This window comes from Nerophis lumbriciformis, linkage group LG03, assembly GCF_033978685.3.
Source record: "Nerophis lumbriciformis linkage group LG03, RoL_Nlum_v2.1, whole genome shotgun sequence".
Lineage (NCBI taxonomy): Eukaryota > Metazoa > Chordata > Actinopteri > Syngnathiformes > Syngnathidae > Nerophis > Nerophis lumbriciformis.
The window spans coordinates 23,191,984-23,210,000 of record NC_084550.2 but is presented as its reverse complement, the minus strand read 5'-3'; the positions used below and the strand labels follow the sequence as shown (position 1 = coordinate 23,210,000).

The 18,017-nt window shown below is 35.1% G+C and overlaps 1 protein-coding gene across 1 annotated transcript in view; it reads right to left on the bottom strand.

Annotated features, from left to right (window-relative positions):
• Positions 1 to 18,017, bottom strand: part of LOC133581510 (protein-cysteine N-palmitoyltransferase HHAT-like protein) — an 85,443-nt gene that overhangs the window by 48,959 nt on the left and 18,467 nt on the right. Inside the window, exons 2-3 of the mRNA XM_061935528.1 lie at positions 10,965 to 11,077; positions 1,313 to 1,380 (exon numbers count right to left, since the gene is read on the bottom strand). Of these exons, the coding sequence (XP_061791512.1) occupies positions 1,313 to 1,380; positions 10,965 to 11,070 (174 nt within the window). The 5' untranslated portion in view covers positions 11,071 to 11,077. The remainder of the gene's footprint in view (positions 1 to 1,312; positions 1,381 to 10,964; positions 11,078 to 18,017) is intronic.

The following is an 18,017-nucleotide window of genomic DNA, read 5'->3' as shown; positions in this document are numbered from 1 at the left end:
TACTTCATCTCTACAGGCCTGTTTCATGAGGGGGGCTTCCCTCAATCATCAGGAGATTTTTCCCACACATACATATATTGCGCTCTACTACGGTATCGAGCACTATTTTTTGGATAACCTTATTAAGACATATATATATATATATATATATATATATATATATATATACACAATATAGTTAGTATTTTATATATTTTTTTTAAATGTTATGGTGTTAAGTATGGAAGCTTTGAAATTAATAAATAGATACATATGATAAATAAATATATTAATATATCATGTTAATAAATATTATTTATTATAATATTAAATTATTGCTGAATCAAAATGACCCAATTTTTAGGAGTTAATATTGACGAACAATTAATTGTCCACCACAAGATGATGGAATTGAGTAAAGTTCATTATTTTATCTATCATTCTTATATCAGATTATAGTTGAATACATCCACAAATTACCAGGATTTCACAGATTTAACAGTATTTTTCTCACGGTAAAAATTTAATATATACTGTAAGAATTACGATATTCTCATATTTCACAGCATTTAGCTGTTATTTCACAGTAAAATACTGTAACACTGTGACGTAACATTATCAGGTAATGGAAGGGACCTTTATTTTGAAGGCGAGTTGCTCCCTCTAGTTTCCGGTAGTCTCTGCGCTACAGTCAAACTCTCACTCCTTTACACACACGACGTATTTACGTGTTTTAGCGCTACTGTTTGCTGTTTCTTACCACGAAGTGCCGTGGAAACATTGTCAGTGAGTCCCGTGTCTGTTTTATGAGTGTCGTGTAGACGTGTGCGCGTGTAAATGTAGAAATAGTACTTGCTCTCCTGTTTTAGCAAAGAAGCTACTTAGCTAAGTAGCAGCAAACGCGGAAACTAGAGGAGGGAGCAACTTCAAAATAAAGGTCCCTTCTCATCTCGTCACAAATATCATTTTATATGATATATATTATACAATAATATAGTATGTTGATTATATACAAAACCAGTGAAGTTGTCAACGTTTCTGGGTGTTGATAAATGGCTTTGGCTTTGTATTGTAGAGTTTTATCTTGCACTTACAGATGTAGCGACAGACTGTAGTTACTGACAGTGGTTTTCTGAAGTGTTCCCGAGCCCATGTGGTGATATCCTTTACACACTGATGTCGCTTTTTGACGCACTACCGCCTTTTTTTTTTTTGCAAATCATGGTATTCTGTTTTTATTTACCATTTACACAACGTGCCAACCTCACTGCTTTTGGGGTTTGTACTTTGTGTTGTGCGTATGCAAATAAATAAATACACAAAAATAACTTACCATTTTCCTGCCAAAGTAATACCATCCTGGTTTCACACTTTGTTTGAACGCCTTCCTGTTTACATTCTCTGAATGGGGAAAAAGACACAGAATATGTTTGTTTTTTTTAAACTATTTATCGTTGGTTTTCCCAGACACCAAAACTGCGGCGTTTGCTTTGATCAGCGCAGGAGAAGAGGCGAGAGCTGTGGCAGGACTACTCAAGTAAGCCAGGGCACCCGAGGGAAAAAGCGTGAGACGTGATGTTTCACAGAATTATTAAAAAGTACCGATACAAATCGTACATTCTTTTTTATTTTGTAGTGGGAAATGTTGGAAAAGTTCAATTACTCATGATTGATAGTGGCCGCAACATTGAATTAAGCTTAGATTATGGCACATTTGGTTGAATGATGCGGACACGTTTGTTACTGAAAACTTTCTAATATGTTTCTGCCTTGGAGACGTTGATGCTTGTTTTTATTGACAAATGTGGTGTAATTATGTTATTGTTCTATTAAGGACACGTGTTACGTATGCCTAGCTTTTGTGCTATTGTGTGCTTAGCTGTTGAGTAGCTGCAACTCCTGCCATGTTTACCTTTTGTAAATTACTCTACCACATATGTCTACCGTGTGCGCTATTTGGTGCTTAGCTGTTGTGTAGCTGCTAGTTCCTAGTTGCCTATAGCTTACCATGTTTACCTTTTAGTAATTAACTATCACATTTTTCTAGATTGAGTGCTATTTTGTGCTTAGCTGTTGGGTAGCTGCTAGTTCCTAGTCGCCTATAGCTTACCATGTTTACCTTTTGTAAATGACTCTACCACATACGTATGTCTAGCGTGTGTGGTATTTTGTGCTTAGCTGTTGTGTAGCCTATAGCTTAGCATGTTTACCTTTTAGTAAATAACTATCACATTTTTCTAGATTGAGTGCTATTTTGTGCTTAGCTGTTGGGTAGCCGCTAGTTTCTAGTCACCTTTAGCCTACCATGTTTACCTTTCGTAAATAACTATCACATTTGTCTAGCTTGTGTGCTATTTTGTGCTTAGCTGTTGGGTAGCTGCTAGTTCCTAGTAGCCTATAGCTTACCATGTTTACCTTTAGTAAATAACTATCACATTTGTCTACCTTGTGTGTTACTTTGTGCTTAGCTGTTGTGTAGCCTATAGCTTACCATGTTTACCTTTTGTAAATGATTCTATCACATTTGTCTAGCTTGTGTGCTATTTTGTGCTTATAGTTCCTAGTCGCCTATAGTTTACCTTTTGTAAATGACTCTACCACATATGTCTACTGTGTGTGCTATTTGGTGCTTAGCTGTTGTGTAGCTGCTAGTTCCTAGTCGCCTATAGCCTACCATGTTTACCTTTTGTAAATGACTCTATCACATTTGTCTAGCTTGTGTGCTATTTTGTGCTTAGCTGTTGTGTAGCTGCTAGTCGCCTATAGCCTACCATGTTTACCTTTTAGTAAATAACTATCACATTTGTCTAGCTTGTGTGCTATTTTGTGCTTAGCTGTTGTGTAGCCTATAGCTTAGCATGTTTACGTTTAGTAAATAACTACCACATCTGTCTAACTTGTGTGCTATGTTGTGCTTAGCTGTTGTGCAGCTGCTAGTTCCTAGTCGCCTATAGCCTACCATGTTTACCTTTTGTAAATGACTACCACATATGTCTACCATGTGTGCTATTTTGTGCTTAGCTGTTGTGTAGCCTATAGCTTAGCATGTTTACGTTTAGTAAATAACTACCACATTTGTCCAGCTTGTGTGCTAGTTTGTGCTTATAGTTCATAGTAGTCTATAGCTTACCATGTTTACCTTTTGTAAATGACTCTACCACATATGTCTACCGCGTGCGCTATTTTGTGCTTAGCTGTTGTGTAGCTGCTAGTTCCTAGTCGCCTATAGCCTACCTACCATGTTTACCTTTTTATAAATGACTCTATCACATTTGTCTATCTTGTGTGCTATTTCGTGCTTAGCTGTTGTGTAGCCTATAGCTTAGCATGTTTACCTTTAGTAAATGACCCTATCACATATGTCTAGCGTGTGTGCTGTCGTGTGCTTAGCTGTTGTGTAGCTGCTAGCTCCCACGAGCCGATAGCCTACCATGTTTACCTTTTGTAAATGACTATATCACTATTTTTTGCCTAGCTGTTGTGTAGCTGCTAGCTCCTAGTACCCAATAGCTTACCATTTACCTTTAGTAAAGGACTATCACATACTATGTCTAGCTTGTGTGCTATTGTGTGCTCAGCTGTTGTGTAGTTGCTAGGTCCTAATAGCCTGTAGCTTTCCATATACTTTTAGTAAATAACTCTATCACGTATGTCTAGCTTGTGTGCTATTTTGTGCTTATCCGTTGTGTAGTTACTAGCTCCTAGTAGACTATAGCCTACCATGTTTACGTTTTGTAAACGACTTACCTAAAATACAAGGAAAGACCAATCGTATGCTGTCTGTCCTGTGTTGCACGAGTATCTGAGATTTTACATGATATCATCCGACACTTGTTTTTCTGCCTATATCGGACCATTATCAATATTGGATTTAGATTTAATTATCGCAACCCATTTTGACAGCCAAATATTTCACAAATTACCTTTCAGGTGTCTGTTACTACATTATATATACACTTGCAGTGTGTATATTGTACATATTACATATTGTTATGAAGGTGTCTGTTACTACATTATATATATACTTGCAGTGTGTATATTGTACATATTACATATTGTTATGAAGGTGTCTGTTACTACATTATATATATACTTGCAGTGTGTATATTGTACATATTACATATTGTTATGAAGGTGTCTGTTACTACATTATATATATACTTGCAGTGTGTATATTGTACATATTACATGTTATTATGAAGGTGTCTGTTACTACATTATATATACGTACACTTGCAGTGTGTATATTGTACATATTATATATTATTATGAAGGTGTCTGTTACTACATTATATATACACTTGCAATGTGTATATTGTACATATTGTTATGAAGGTGTCTGTTACTACATTATATATATACTTGCAGTGTGTATATTGTACATATTTCATATTGTTATGAAGATGTCTGTTACTACATTATATATATATACTTGCAGTGTGTATATTGTACATATTACATATTATTATGAAGGTGTCTGTTACTACATTATATATATACTTGCAGTGTGTATATTGTACATATTGTTATGAAGGTGTCTGTTACTACATTATATATATACTTGCAGTGTGTATATTGTACATACTACATATTGTTATGAAGGTGTTTGTTACTCCATTATGTATATACTTGCAGTGTGCCCATCAACTTTCTCTACTCTTTCTGTTGTAGCGTTTCGACTCAAAGGGATTTTCATGGCGTATGCATGTTTTGGGGTATGGATCATTTCTGTACTTGGAGCGTTTGGAGGTTTGACGGCACCTGTAGGCTGCAAGCTTCTAACACGGGGGGAAAACGTGTGAGACTTATTATGCAATTGTTGGATTATTCAGGGGATTTGAAGTGTCGGAGCACTTCAATCAATGTGACAAAATTAGACATTACATAATAGACTCGGGGCGATGTGCTGAGCTCTTCACTATAGCAGCCTGTTTAAAATAGCTCCCATACAGTACCTAAAAAAAACTGCACTGAGTACAAACTAAATCTTGGCAATTGATTTTGATACGTGACATTAGAGCAGTTCTTTTCAAATAGGGCCTCTAATATGCTTTATCAGTATCATGCTTAAAAAAACTGCACTACAAACCAAGTATATATATAGTATAATGTAGTAACAGACACCTTCATAACAATATGTAATATGTACAATATTCACACTGCAAGTATATATACTGTATAATGTAGTAACAGACACTTTCATAACAATATGTAATATATACAATATAAACACTGCAGGTATATATATATATAATGTAGTAACAGACACCTTCATAACAATATGTAATATGTACAATATACACACTGCAAGTGTATATATAATGTAGTAACAGACACCTTCATAACAATATGTAATATGTTTTATATACAAACTGAAAGTATATATATAATGTAGTAACAGAGACCTTCATAACAATATGTAATGTGTTTTATATACACACTGCAAGTATATATATTATGTAGTAACAGACACCTTCATAACAATATGTAATGTGTTTTATATACACACTGCAAGTATATATATTATGTAGTAACAGACACCTTCATAACAATATGTAATATGTACAATATAAACACTGCAAGTATATATATATAATGTAGTAACAGACACCTTCATAACAATATGTAATATGTACAATATACACACTGCAAGTATATACATAATGTAGTAACAGACACCTTCATAACAATATGTAATATGTACAATATAGACTCTGCAAGTATATATATAATGTAGTAACAGACACCTTCATAACAATATGTAATATGTACAATATACACACTACAAGTATATATATAATGTAGTAACAGACACCTTCATAACAATATGTAATATGTACAATATACACACTGCAAGTATATATATAATGTAGTAACAGACACCTTCATAACAATATGTAATATGTACAATATACACACTGCAAGTATATATATATATAATGTAGTAACAGACACCTTCATAACAATATGTAATATGTACAATATACACACTGCAAGTATATACATAATGTAGTAACAGACACTTTCATAACAATATGTAATATGTACAATATAGACTCTGCAAGTATATATATAATGTGGTAACAGACACCTTCATAACAATATGTAATATGTACAATATACACACTACAAGTATATATATAATGTAGTAACAGACAACTTCATAACAATATGTAATATGTACAATATACACACTGCAAGTATATATATAATGTAGTAACAGACACCTTCATAACAATATGTAGTATGTACAATATACACACTGCAAGTATATATATATAATGTAGTAACAGACATCTTCATAACAATATGTAGTATGTACAATAAACACACTGCAAGTATATATATAATGTAGTAACAGACACCTTCATAACAATATGTAATATGTACAATGTACACACTGCAAGTATATATATAATGTAGTAACAGACACCTTCATAACAATATGTAATTTGTACAATATTTACCATATTATTACCAGAACTAATTCCTGAGCGCACTTATTTCCGTTTCCATAGCAGCGCACTTCCGACTTCTGGCAACAAATGTGTGTTCCTACTTCCGTAAACAAATGCAAGTGTTTTCTAATCATGGCAGACTTGGTAACAAACAACAAAGACGACTATTTTTGGACAAATGAGGATTCACAACCTTCTCTTTTTGAAGCTGAATATACTGAGGATGAACCGCTGCTTCTAAAAGCGAGCACGAATGAAGGGTGAAACGTTGGAGCAGACGGAAACCGAGAGAGTGAGGTGAATTTGACTTGAAGCTGCAAAATGTGGAATTTGAAGCCGTGTTATTTTGACATAAATGGAGTGCTTACCCAAATAAACCGGAAAAAAGGACCCCGGCCAGCTGGACCAAACAGATAACTGTCCATGGAGTGAGTCACACTTTATATTGATCATGATTAACTACAGTACATACGCTGTTTGGCTACCAGTGTACAAACAAAACCTGAAATGTGGGCGAATACTTAACAAATACTGTAATATGAAGATTGGTGTCCTATCACAAACTCAAACGCGTTTCGTGTTGACGTAGAAGCTAGCTTATCTGTTGCCGTAATTAGCTTTTACGGCTAATACCGTAGCACGCCAACGTGTTAGACTGTTAGAAATGTGTAATTTCAAGCCATGCTATTTTGACATAAATGGAGTGCTTACCCAAATAAACCGAAAACAAAGGTTCCCGGCCAGCTGGACCAAACAGATAACTGTCCATCGAGTGAGTCATACGTGTATCATGCGTGTTGACATAATTAGCTTTTACGGCTAATACCGTAGCACGCCAACGTGTTAGACTGTTAGAAATGTGTAATTTGAAACCGTGCTATTTTGACATAAATGGAGTGCTTACCCAAATAAACCGGAAAAAACCTTCCCGGCCAGCTGGACCAAACAGATCTGTCCATCGAGTGAGTCATGCGTGTTGACATAATTAGTTTTTACGGCTAATACCGTAGCACGCCAATGTGTTAGACTGTTAGAAATGTGTAATTTGAAGCCATGCTATTTTGACATAAATGGAGTGCTTACCCAAATAAACCGGAAAAAAACTTTCCCGGCCAGCTGGACCAAACAGATAACTGTCCATAGAGTGAGTCATGCGTGTTGCCATAATTAGCTTTTACGGCTAATACCGTAGCACGCCAACATGTTAGACTGTTAGAAATGTGTAATTTAAAGCCATGCTATTTTGACATAAATGGAGTGCTTACCCAAATAAACCGGGAAAAAAAATGTTCCCGGCCAGCTGGACCAAACAGATAACTGTCCATCGAGTGAGTCATACGTGTATCATGCGTGTTGACATAATTAGCTTTTACGGCTAATACCGTAGCACGCCAACGTGTTAGACTGTTAGAAATGTGTAATTTGAAGCCGTGCTATTTTGACATAAATGGAGTGCTTACCCAAATAAACCGGGAAAAAAAATGTTCCCGGCCAGCTGGACCAAACAGATAACTGTCCATCGAGTGAGTCATACGTGTATCATGCGTGTTGACATAATTAGCTTTTACGGCTAATACCGTAGCACGCCAACATGTTAGACTGTTAGAAATGTGTAATTTAAAGCCATGCTATTTTGACATAAATGGAGTGCTTACCCAAATAAACCGGGAAAAAAAATGTTCCCGGCCAGCTGGACCAAACAGATAACTGTCCATGGAGTGAGTCATGCATGTTGCCATAATTAGTTTTTACGGCTAATACCGTAGCACGCCAATGTGTTAGACTGTTAGAAATGTGTCATTTGAAGCTGTGCTATTTTGACATAAATAGAGTGCTTACCCAAATAAACCGGGAAAAAAACCCGTTCCCGGCCAGCTGGACCAAACAGATAACTGTCCATCGAGTGAGTCATGCGTGTTGCCATAATCAGCTTTTACGGCTAATACCGTAGCACGCCAATGTGTTAGACTGTTAGAAATGTGTAATTTGAAGCCGTGCTATTTTGACATAAATGGAGTGCTTACCCAAATAAACCGGAAAAAAGTGGGGTTTAGGTGGGGTGGTGGGGGGGGGGGGGGGCGTGTGGGGGGTAGCGGGGGTGTATATTGTAGCGTCCCGGAAGAGTTAGTGCTGCAAGGGGTTCTGGGTACCGTATTTTCCGCACTATAAGGCGCACCGGATTATAAGGCGCACCTTCAATGAACGGCCTATTTTAAAACTTTGTTCATATATAAGGCGCACCGCATTATAAGGCACACCTTCAATGAATGGCCTATTTTACAACGTTGTTCATATATAAGGCGCACCGCATTATAAGGCACACCTTCAATGAATGGCCTATTTTAAAACTTTGTTCATATATAAGGCGCACCGCATTATAAGGCGCACAGAATAGACGCTACAGTAGAGGCTGGGGTTACGTTATGCGTCCCGTAGTTGCGAGACCTGTTGTGGCTCAATATTGGTCCATATATAAGGCGCACCGGATTATAAGGCGCACTGTCAGCTTTTGAGAAAAATGGAGGTTTTTAGGTGCGCCTTATAGTGCGGAAAATACGGTATTTGTTCTGTTGTGTTTATGTTGTGTTGCAAAATTGGTGCAGTTCAGCTAAATGTGTTGGTTTTCTGACATGGACTTGTTTCTTCAGCATTGTCCACACGTTTAAGTCAGGACTTTGGGAAGGCCATTCTAAAACCTTCATTCTAGCCTGATTTAGCCATTCCTTTACCACTTTTGACGTGTGTTTGGGGTCATTGTCCTGTTGGAACACCCAAGACTAGAGATGTCCGATAATGGCTTTTTTTGCCGATATTCCGATATTGTTCAACTCTTAATTACCGATTCCGATATCAACCGATACCGATATATACAGTCGTGGAATTAACACATTATTATGCCTAATTTTGTTGTGATGCCCCGCTGGGTAGGGGGCAGCGGGGGTGTATATTGTAGCGTCCCGGAAGAGTTAGTGCTGCAAGGGGTTCTGGGTACCGTATTTTCCGCACTATAAGGCGCACCGGATTATAAGGCGCACCTTCAATGAATGGCCTATTTGAAAACTTTGTTCATATATAAGGCGCACCGCATTATAAGGCGCACATAATAGACGCTAGAGTAGAGGCTGGGGTTACGTTATGCGTCCCGTAGTTGCGAGGCCTGTTGTGGGTCAATATTGGTCCATATATAAGGCGCACCGGATTATAAGGCGCACTGTCAGCTTTTGAGAAAATTGGAGGTTTTTAGGTGCGCCTTGTAGTGCGGAAAATACGGTATTTGTTCTGTTGTGTTTATGTTGTGTTACAAAATTGGTGCAGTTCAGCTAAATGTGTTGGTTTTCTGACATGGACTTGTTTCTTCAGCATTGTCCACGCGTTTAAGTCAGGACTTTGGGAAGGCCATTCTAAAACCTTCATTCTAGCCTGATTTAGCCATTCCTTTATTACTTTTGACGTGTGTTTGGGGTCATTGTCCTGTTGGAACACCCAAGACTAGAGATGTCCGATAATGGCTTTTTTGCCGATATTCCGATATTGTCCAACTCTTAATTACCGAATCCGATATCAACCGATACCGATATATACAGTCGTGGAATTAACACATTATTATGCCTAATTTTGTTGTGATGCCCCGCTGGGTAGGGTGTAGCAGGGGGTGTATATTGTAGCGTCCCGGAATAGTTAGTGCTGCAAGGGGTTCTGCGTATTTGTTCTGTTGTGTTTATGTTGTGTTACGGTGCGGATGTTCTCCCGAAATGTGTTTGCCATTCTTGTTTGGTGTGGGTTCACAGCGTGGCGCATATTTGCAACAGTGTTAAAGTTGTTTATACGGCCACCCTCAGTGTGACCTGTATGGCTGTTGACCAAGTATGCCTTGCATTCACTTGTGTGCGTGTGAAAAGCCGTAGATATTATGTGACTGGGCCGGCACGCAAAGGCAGTGCCTTTAAGGCACGGCTCCAATATGGAAATTGGGAGAAATTCGGGAGAATGGTTGCCGCGGGAGATTTTCGGGAGGGGCACTGAAATTCGTAAGACTGGGAGACGCAACCGCTCTGTACTTCTCCCTACGTTCGTGTACCACTCCGTACAGCGGCGTTTTAAAAAAGTCATACATTTTACTTTTTGAAACCGATACCGATAATTTCCGATATTACATTTTAAAGCATTTATCGGCCGTATCGGACATCTCTAATTAAAATGCAAAAAACCCCAAAACTTTTGTCGTCTTGTCTCTCCTAAGGATTGTGAAAAATAGGCAAAACTCCAAGAAACAAGTGCAGTTCCCCTTTAAGAGACACTGGATTAGACTAATAGCGCATGTGAGAAGGGATCTCAGGCGAGGAGAGCCGCTTACTTCTGGGCACCCAGCCACATTTCTACTTTCCAGGATACAGAGTTAGCACAGCGTCACCTTTTTTATTCCCCCTACAAAGATCATACACCAGTATTTCCAGACACAAGACAGGCAAACTGACAGAATAGGACGATGTCGACGACCTCATTTTTGCTGATGTGCGTGCCACTCACCGCTGGAGGCCTCAAATATCCACGTGGTGGCCCATATCATGGCCACGGCCAGCATGGCCGTGTAGAGATAGAGCTCATATCTGGGGAGGGCAGCTTTGATCCCCATGACGAGTCTGCAGGGAGGAGAGCAGAAGTCTTAAACAAGGGGGGCGAAATGAGGCTCCAAAGCAGCAGTTCAATTGCCAGAATTTTACTGTAAATATAAAAGGGGTATTGTTTTTACATTTACAGTAATGCACTGTAAAAACAACAATATATTTCACGTAAAAAAATGTAGCTCTGTTGCCAGAATTTTACCGTAAAAATTAGAGATGTCCGATAATATCGGAAATTAGCGGTATCGTTTTTTTTAGTAATTTTTTTTTTTTTATTAAATCAACATAAAAAACACAAGATACACTTACAATTAGTGCACCAACCCAAAAAAACCTCCCTCCCCCATTCACACTCATTCACACAAAAGGGTTGTTTCTTTTTGTTATTAATATTCTGGTTCCTACATTATATATCAATACAGTCTGCAAGGGATACAGTCCGTAAGCACTAACCTTTAACAGTTAATTTTACTAATTTTCATTCATTACTAGTTTATATGTAACTGTTTTACTTTATTTTTTATTCAAGAAAATGTTTTTAATGTGTTTATTTTATTTTATTTTTTTATTTAAAAAGGACCTTATCTTCACCATACCTGGTTGTCCAAATTAGGCATAATAATGTGTTAATTCCACGACTGTATATATCTGTATCGGTTGATATCGGTATTGGTAATTAAGAGTTGGACAATATCGGATATCGGCAACAAAGCCATTATCGGACATCCCTAGTGAAAATAAAAGTGGTACCATTTTTCTATTCACAGTAATGCACTGTAAAAACCATGATCGTATATTTTACAATAAAAAATGGTGCACTGTCATCAGATTTTTTTTACTGTAAAATAACAGTTGTATTGGGTTTTTTTTAACACTGTAAAAAAAATGACGGTAGATTTTACGGTAAAAAAAAAAACCCTAGCAGTTCAGTTGCTGGAATTTTACTGTAAATATAAAAGGGGTATTGTTTTTCCATTTACAGTAATGCACTGTAAAAACAACAATATATTTCACGTAAAAAAAATGTAGCTCTGTTGCCAGAATTTTACCGTAAAAATTAGAGATGTCCGATAATATCGGCCGATAAATGCTTTAAAAATGTAATATCGGAAATTAGCGGTATCGTTTTTTTTTGTTTTTTTTTTTAATTATTTTTTTATTTTTTATTAAATCAACATAAAAAACACAAGATACACTTACAATTAGTGCACCAACCATACTTGCCAACCTTGAGACCTCCGATTTCGGGAGGTGGGGGGAGGGGGTGGGCGTGGTCGGGGTGGGATGGGGGCGTGGTTGGGGGCGTGGCTAAAAGGGGAGGAGTATATTTACAGCTAGAATTCACCAAGTCAAGTATTTCATATATATATATATATATATATATATATATATATATATATATATATATATATATATATATATATATATATATATGAAATACTTGACGTTCAGTGAATTTTAGCTATATATATATATATATATATATATATATGTATATATATATATATATATATATATATATATATATATATATATATATTTTATTATATATATATATTTATTTTATTAGATATATATATATATATATATATATATATATATATATATATATATATATATATATAAAATAAATACTTGAATTTCAGTGTTCATTTACTTACACATATACACACACATAACACTCATCTACTCATTGTTGAGTTAAGGGTTGAATTGTCCATCCTTGTTCTATTCTCTGTCACTATTTTTCAAACCATGCTGAACACCCTCTCTGATGATGCATTGCTGTGTGGCACGCACAAAAGTGCTTTCATCAAATGCACTAGATGGCAGTATTGTCCTGTTTAAGAGTGTCACAACATTGCTGTTTACGGCAGACGAACTGCTTTACGGTATACAAAAAAGTGACTGCTGTTGTTGTGTGTTGTTGCCACGCTGGGAGGACGTTAATGAAACTGCCTAACAATAAACCCACATAAGAAACCAAGAACTCGCCCTCCATCATTCTATAGTTATAACGTTATTGGGCAGGTACGCTTTTTTATATTGTGGAGGACCTGAGTCCGCCTGAATTTCGGGAGATTTTCGGGAAAAAATTTGTCCCGGGAGGTTTTCGGGAGAGGCGCTGAATTTCGGGAGTCTCCCGGAAAATCCGGGAGGGTTGGCAAGTATGGCACCAACCCAAAAAACCTCCCTCCCCCATTCACACAAAAGGGTTGTTTCTTTCTGTTATTAATATTCTGGTTCCTACATTATATATCAATATATATCAATACAGTCTGCAAGGGATACAGTCCATAAGCACTAACCTTTAACAGTTAATTTTACTCACATTACTAGTTTCTATGTAACTGTTTTACTTTCTTTTTTATTCAAGAAAATGTTTTTAATGTGTTTATCTTATTTTATTTTATTATTAAAAAAAAAAAAAGGACCTTATCTTCACCATACCTGGTTGTCCAAATTAGGCATAATAATGTGTTAATTCCACGACTGTATATATCTGTATCGGTTGATATCGGTATCGGTAATTAAGAGTTGGACAATATCGGAATATCGGATATCGGCAACAAAGCCATTATCGGACATCTCTAGTGAAAATAAAAGTGGTACCATTTTTCTATTCACAGTAATGCACTGTAAAAACCATGATCGTATATTTTACAATAAAAAATGGTGCACTGTCATCAGATTTTTTTTACTGTAAAATAACAGTTGTATTGTTGTTTTTTTTAACACTGTAAAAAAAATGACGGTAGATTTTACGGTAAAAAAAAAAACCCTAGCAGCTCAGTTGCTAGAATTTTACCGTAACTATAATAGTGGTATTGTTTTTCTATTTACGGTAATGTAGGGTAAAAATACAACAACCATGTATTTCTGGAAAATATGCAGCTCAGTCATCAGAATTTTACCGTAAAAATACCAGTCGTCCGTTTTTCCATAATGCACTGTAAAAACAACAAAAATATATTTTACATAAAAAATAATGTAGCTCCGTAGCCAGGCTTTTACCGTAATAATAAAAGTGGTACCATTTTTCTATTTACAGTAATACACTGTAAAAACCATGACTGTATATTTTACATAAAAAATGGTGCAGTGTCATCAGAATTTTTTACTGTAAAAAAACAGTTGTATTGTTTTTTTTTTTTAATTTACTATAATACACTGTAAAAAAAACAATGATGGTAGATTTTACGGTAAAAAAAAAAAAACCTAGCATCTCAGTTGCTAGAATTTTACCGTAACTATAATAGTGGTATTGTTTTTCTATTTACGGTAATGTAGGGTAAAAATACAACAACCATGTATTTCTGGAAAATATGCAGCTCAGTCATCAGAATTTTACCGTAAAAATACCAGTCGTCCGTTTTTCCATAATGCACTGTAAAAACAACAAAAATATATTTTACATAAAAAATAATGTAGCTCCGTAGCCAGGCTTTTACCGTAATAATAAAAGTGGTACCATTTTTCTATTTACAGTAATACACTGTAAAAACCATGACTGTATATTTTACATAAAAAATGGTGCAGTGTCATCAGAATTTTTTACTGTAAAAAAACAGTTGTATTGTTTTGTTTTTTTAATTTACTATAATACACTGTAAAAAAAACAATGATGGTAGATTTTACGGTAAAAAAAAACAAACCTAGCATCTCAGTTGCTAGAATTTTACCGTAACTATAATAGTGGTATTGTTTTTCTATTTACGGTAATGTAGGGTAAAAACAACAACTATGTATTTTCTGGAAAATATGCAGCTCAGTCATCGGAATTTTTCCGTAAAAATACCAGTTGTCCGTTTTTCCATTTACAGTAATGCACTGCAAAAACAACAACAATATATTTTACGTAAAAAAAAATGTAGCTCCGTCACCAGAATTATACCGTGAAAATAAAAGTGGTACCATTTTTCTATTTACAGTAATACACTGTAAAAACAATGATCGTATATTTTACATAAAAATGGGTGCACTGTCATCAGAATTTTTTACTGTAAAAAAACAGTTGTATTGTTTTTTTTTTTTTAACACTGTAAAAAAAACATTGACGGTAGATTTTACGGTAAAAAAAAAAACCCTAGCATCTCAGTTGCTAGAATTTTACCGTAACTATAATAGTGGTATTGTTTTTCTATTTACGGTAATGTGGGGTAAAAACAACAACCATGTATTTTGTGGAAAATATGCAGCTCAGTCATCAGAATTTTACTGTAAAAATACCAGTCGTCCGTTTTTCCATTTACAGTAATGCACTGCAAAAACAACAACAATATATTTCAGGTAAAAAAATGTAGCTCCGTCACCAGAATTTTACCGTGAAAATAAACGTGGTACCATTTTCCTATTTACAGTAATACACTGTAAAAACCATGATCGTATATTTTACATAAAAATTGGTGCACTGTCATCAGAATTTTTTACTGTAAAAAAAACAGTTGTATTGTTTTTTTTTTTAACACTGTAAAAAAAACAATGACGGTAGATTTTACGGTAAAAAAAACAAAAACCCTAGCAGCTCAGTTGCTAGAATTTTACCGTAACTATAATAGTGGTATTGTTTTTCTATTTACGGTATTGTAGGGTAAAAACAACAACCATGTATTTTGTGGAAAATATGCAGCTCAGTCATCAGAATTTTACTGTAAAAATACCAGTCGTCCGTTTTTCCATTTACAGTAATGCACTGCAAAAACAACAACAATATATTTCAGGTAAAAAAATGTAGCTCCGTCACCAGAATTTTACCGTGAAAATAAAAGTGGTACCATTTTTCTATTTACAGTAATACACTGTAAAAACCATGATTGTATATTTTACATAAAAATTGGTGCACTGTCATCAGAATTTTTTACTGTAAAAAAAACAGTTGTATTGTTGTTTTTTTTAACACTGTAAAAAAAACAATGACGGTAGATTTTACGGTAAAAAAAACAAAAACCCTAGCAGCTCAGTTGCTAGAATTTTACCGTAACTATAATAGTGGTATTGTTTTTCTATTTACGGTAATGTGGGGTAAAAACAACAACCATGTATTTTGTGGAAAATATGCAGCTCAGTCATCAGAATTTTACTGTAAAAATACCAGTCGTCCGTTTTTCCATTTACAGTAATGCACTGCAAAAACAACAACAATATATTTCAGGTAAAAAAATGTAGCTCCGTCACCAGAATTTTACCGTGAAAATAAAAGTGGTACCATTTTCCTATTTACAGTAATACACTGTAAAAACCATGATCGTATATTTTACATAAAAATTGGTGCACTGTCATCAGAATTTTTTACTGTAAAAAAAACAGTTGTATTGTTGTTTTTTTTAACACTGTAAAAAAAACAATGACGGTAGATTTTACGGTAAAAAAAAAAACCCTAGCATCTCAGTTGCTAGAATTTTACCGTAACTATAATAGTGGTATTGTTTTTCTATTTACGGTAATGTGGGGTAAAAACAACAACCATGTATTTTGTGGAAAATATGCAGCTCAGTCATCGGAATTTTTCCGTAAAAATACCAGTTGTCCGTTTTTCCATTTACAGTAATGCACTGCAAAAACAACAACAATATATTTTACGTAAAAAAAAATGTAGCTCCGTCACCAGAATTATACCGTGAAAATAAAAGTGGTACCATTTTTCTATTTACAGTAATACACTGTAAAAACAATGATCGTATATTTTACATAAAAATGGGTGCACTGTCATCAGAATTTTTTACCGTAAAAAAACAGTTGTATTGTTTGTTTTTTTTTAACACTGTAAAAAAAACAATGACGGTAGATTTTACGGTAAAAAAAAAAACCCTAGCATCTCAGTTGCTAGAATTTTACCGTAACTATAATAGTGGTATTGTTTTTCTATTTACGGTAATGTGGGGTAAAAACAACAACCATGTATTTTGTGGAAAATATGCAGCTCAGTCATCAGAATTTTACTGTAAAAATACCAGTCGTCCGTTTTTCCATTTACAGTAATGCACTGCAAAAACAACAACAATATATTTCAGGTAAAAAAATGTAGCTCCGTCACCAGAATTTTACCGTGAAAATAAACGTGGTACCATTTTCCTATTTACAGTAATACACTGTAAAAACCATGATCGTATATTTTACATAAAAATTGGTGCACTGTCATCAGAATTTTTTACTGTAAAAAAAACAGTTGTATTGTTTTTTTTTTTAACACTGTAAAAAAAACAATGACGGTAGATTTTACGGTAAAAAAAACAAAAACCCTAGCAGCTCAGTTGCTAGAATTTTACCGTAACTATAATAGTGGTATTGTTTTTCTATTTACGGTATTGTAGGGTAAAAACAACAACCATGTATTTTGTGGAAAATATGCAGCTCAGTCATCAGAATTTTACTGTAAAAATACCAGTCGTCCGTTTTTCCATTTACAGTAATGCACTGCAAAAACAACAACAATATATTTCAGGTAAAAAAATGTAGCTCCGTCACCAGAATTTTACCGTGAAAATAAAAGTGGTACCATTTTTCTATTTACAGTAATACACTGTAAAAACCATGATTGTATATTTTACATAAAAATTGGTGCACTGTCATCAGAATTTTTTACTGTTAAAAAAACAGTTGTATTGTTGTTTTTTTTAACACTGTAAAAAAAACAATGACGGTAGATTTTACGGTAAAAAAAACAAAAACCCTAGCAGCTCAGTTGCTAGAATTTTACCGTAACTATAATAGTGGTATTGTTTTTCTATTTACGGTAATGTGGGGTAAAAACAACAACCATGTATTTTGTGGAAAATATGCAGCTCAGTCATCAGAATTTTACTGTAAAAATACCAGTCGTCCGTTTTTCCATTTACAGTAATGCACTGCAAAAACAACAACAATATATTTCAGGTAAAAAAATGTAGCTCCGTCACCAGAATTTTACCGTGAAAATAAACGTGGTACCATTTTCCTATTTACAGTAATACACTGTAAA